This window comes from Cyprinodon variegatus, unplaced genomic scaffold (genome assembly GCF_000732505.1).
Source record: "Cyprinodon variegatus isolate N-32 unplaced genomic scaffold, C_variegatus-1.0 Scaffold1516, whole genome shotgun sequence".
Classification (NCBI taxonomy): Eukaryota; Metazoa; Chordata; class Actinopteri; order Cyprinodontiformes; family Cyprinodontidae; genus Cyprinodon; species Cyprinodon variegatus.
This window is the reverse complement of record NW_015151969.1, coordinates 81,344-82,843: the sequence shown is the minus strand read 5'-3', so window position 1 is coordinate 82,843 and position 1,500 is coordinate 81,344. Positions and strand designations below refer to the sequence as shown.

General features: G+C 42.7%; 1 protein-coding gene across 1 annotated transcript in view; it reads right to left on the bottom strand.

The window, feature by feature from the left end:
* LOC107103735 (ATP-binding cassette sub-family A member 2-like) overlaps positions 1-1,500 on the bottom strand; it is an 83,437-nt gene that overhangs the window by 55,148 nt on the left and 26,789 nt on the right. Inside the window, exons 5-6 of the mRNA XM_015403544.1 lie at positions 941-1,045; positions 211-387 (exon numbers count right to left, since the gene is read on the bottom strand). Coding sequence (XP_015259030.1) covers positions 211-387; positions 941-1,045 — 282 coding nt within the window. The remainder of the gene's footprint in view (positions 1-210; positions 388-940; positions 1,046-1,500) is intronic.

The following is a 1,500-nucleotide window of genomic DNA, read 5'->3' as shown; positions in this document are numbered from 1 at the left end:
CTTAATTAAAGAATTATATTGTATTCATTGCATTACAATTCATTGTTATTTCATAAAGCATGATTGAAATCCGCCCAGGTGTTCTGGAGTTTAGCAAACATAAATTGTTTTGATAAAGGTTTGGTCTGACTTCAGGTCAGTCGGGAAAACCAGCTGGAAGATCAATTTATGGACATCTGGTTTGAACCGTAAGAAGAAGAGAAGGTCTACCTCCAGCTCCTGAACCCCCTGAAGATGCTCCCTCTGGCTGTCTGAGGCGGCAGTCAGGCCTAGCGCCCAGGACATCATCTGGACCAGAACCTTTCTGTGGGCGGCTTTAGTTGGATCATGTAGAGCTTTGTGTATCAGGCCTCCATCCAGACTCTGAACTCCTCCCAGCAGCTTCTCCTACAGGTTGGAGCAGAAACAGGCAGTGATGAAGAAGAACAGAATTCACCAGTTTGTTCTTCAAGGCTGGATCTTCTCTGCATTTTAACATAATTAATGTGAAATTGAGGGACAGTTTTTTTGTTTTTCAGCTTGACCCGGTGAGATCAGGTTTGGTTTGTTTTGCTGTCACATTATTAAAGAGGGCCGCTAAAGAAACCAGCTTCCACTGTAGCTTATCTATTAAGAGCAGAAATAAAGCCTGGTTCTGCTGGAGGTTTCTTCCTGTTAAAAGGGAGTTTTTCCTCTCCACAGTCGCTACAAGCATGCTTAGTGTGAGGGATTGTATTTGAGTCAATGAGTCGATGCAATCAGCTGGTTTTCCTTAGATAGAAAACTTTAAATCAATGTGACTGGATGATCTGGTTGAACTGTAAAATGACCCAAGTTGTGAATTGGTGCTCTAGAAATAAACTGAATTGAATTGAATTCTGAGTGAAGTGGCTGCTGGGCCTATTCCTTCCTCCATCACTTGGGAGCAGCAGTATTCATCTAGGTGTACATGTGAGCTCACCTTAACCTGCAGAACTTTGCTCTGACTGATGCCTTTTGGTCCATGACTCCTGCTGTTGGTCCCTCCGCTGTCTTTGAGCGAAGCTCCGAAGACGAGACTGTAGACCTACAGCAGACAAACAAGCGGTCTGACTGTTAACAATAAGATGACTCTTCATCCTAATGGCCAGAACTCCCATCAGTACAGGTGATTGGCCTGGGCCCCTGTCCAGACTTGTGGAAACAGGAGCAGGTCGTATTTATTTCTCATCGGTGGTTTTATTTTATAGTTTTTCTTTAATCAGAAAGGGAATGAAATGCTATGGACTTCTTTAATTGAATGTATTAACTCAACACTAGAATTCCCCCATTGTAGGACAATAAAGGGATTTCTATTCTAACATTTAGTGGAACGTTAAAGTTCTAATAGATAAATTATCTTCTGTTGATTTAACAATTACCCACCACCCCCCAGCCAAAATAAAGTACTGATGAATGTCCAAAAGTGGAACGTACAAAACTAATTATATAGAGCCCCAGTTGGCCTCAGCAGATGGCCGCCACACTGACCCTGGTTCTGCT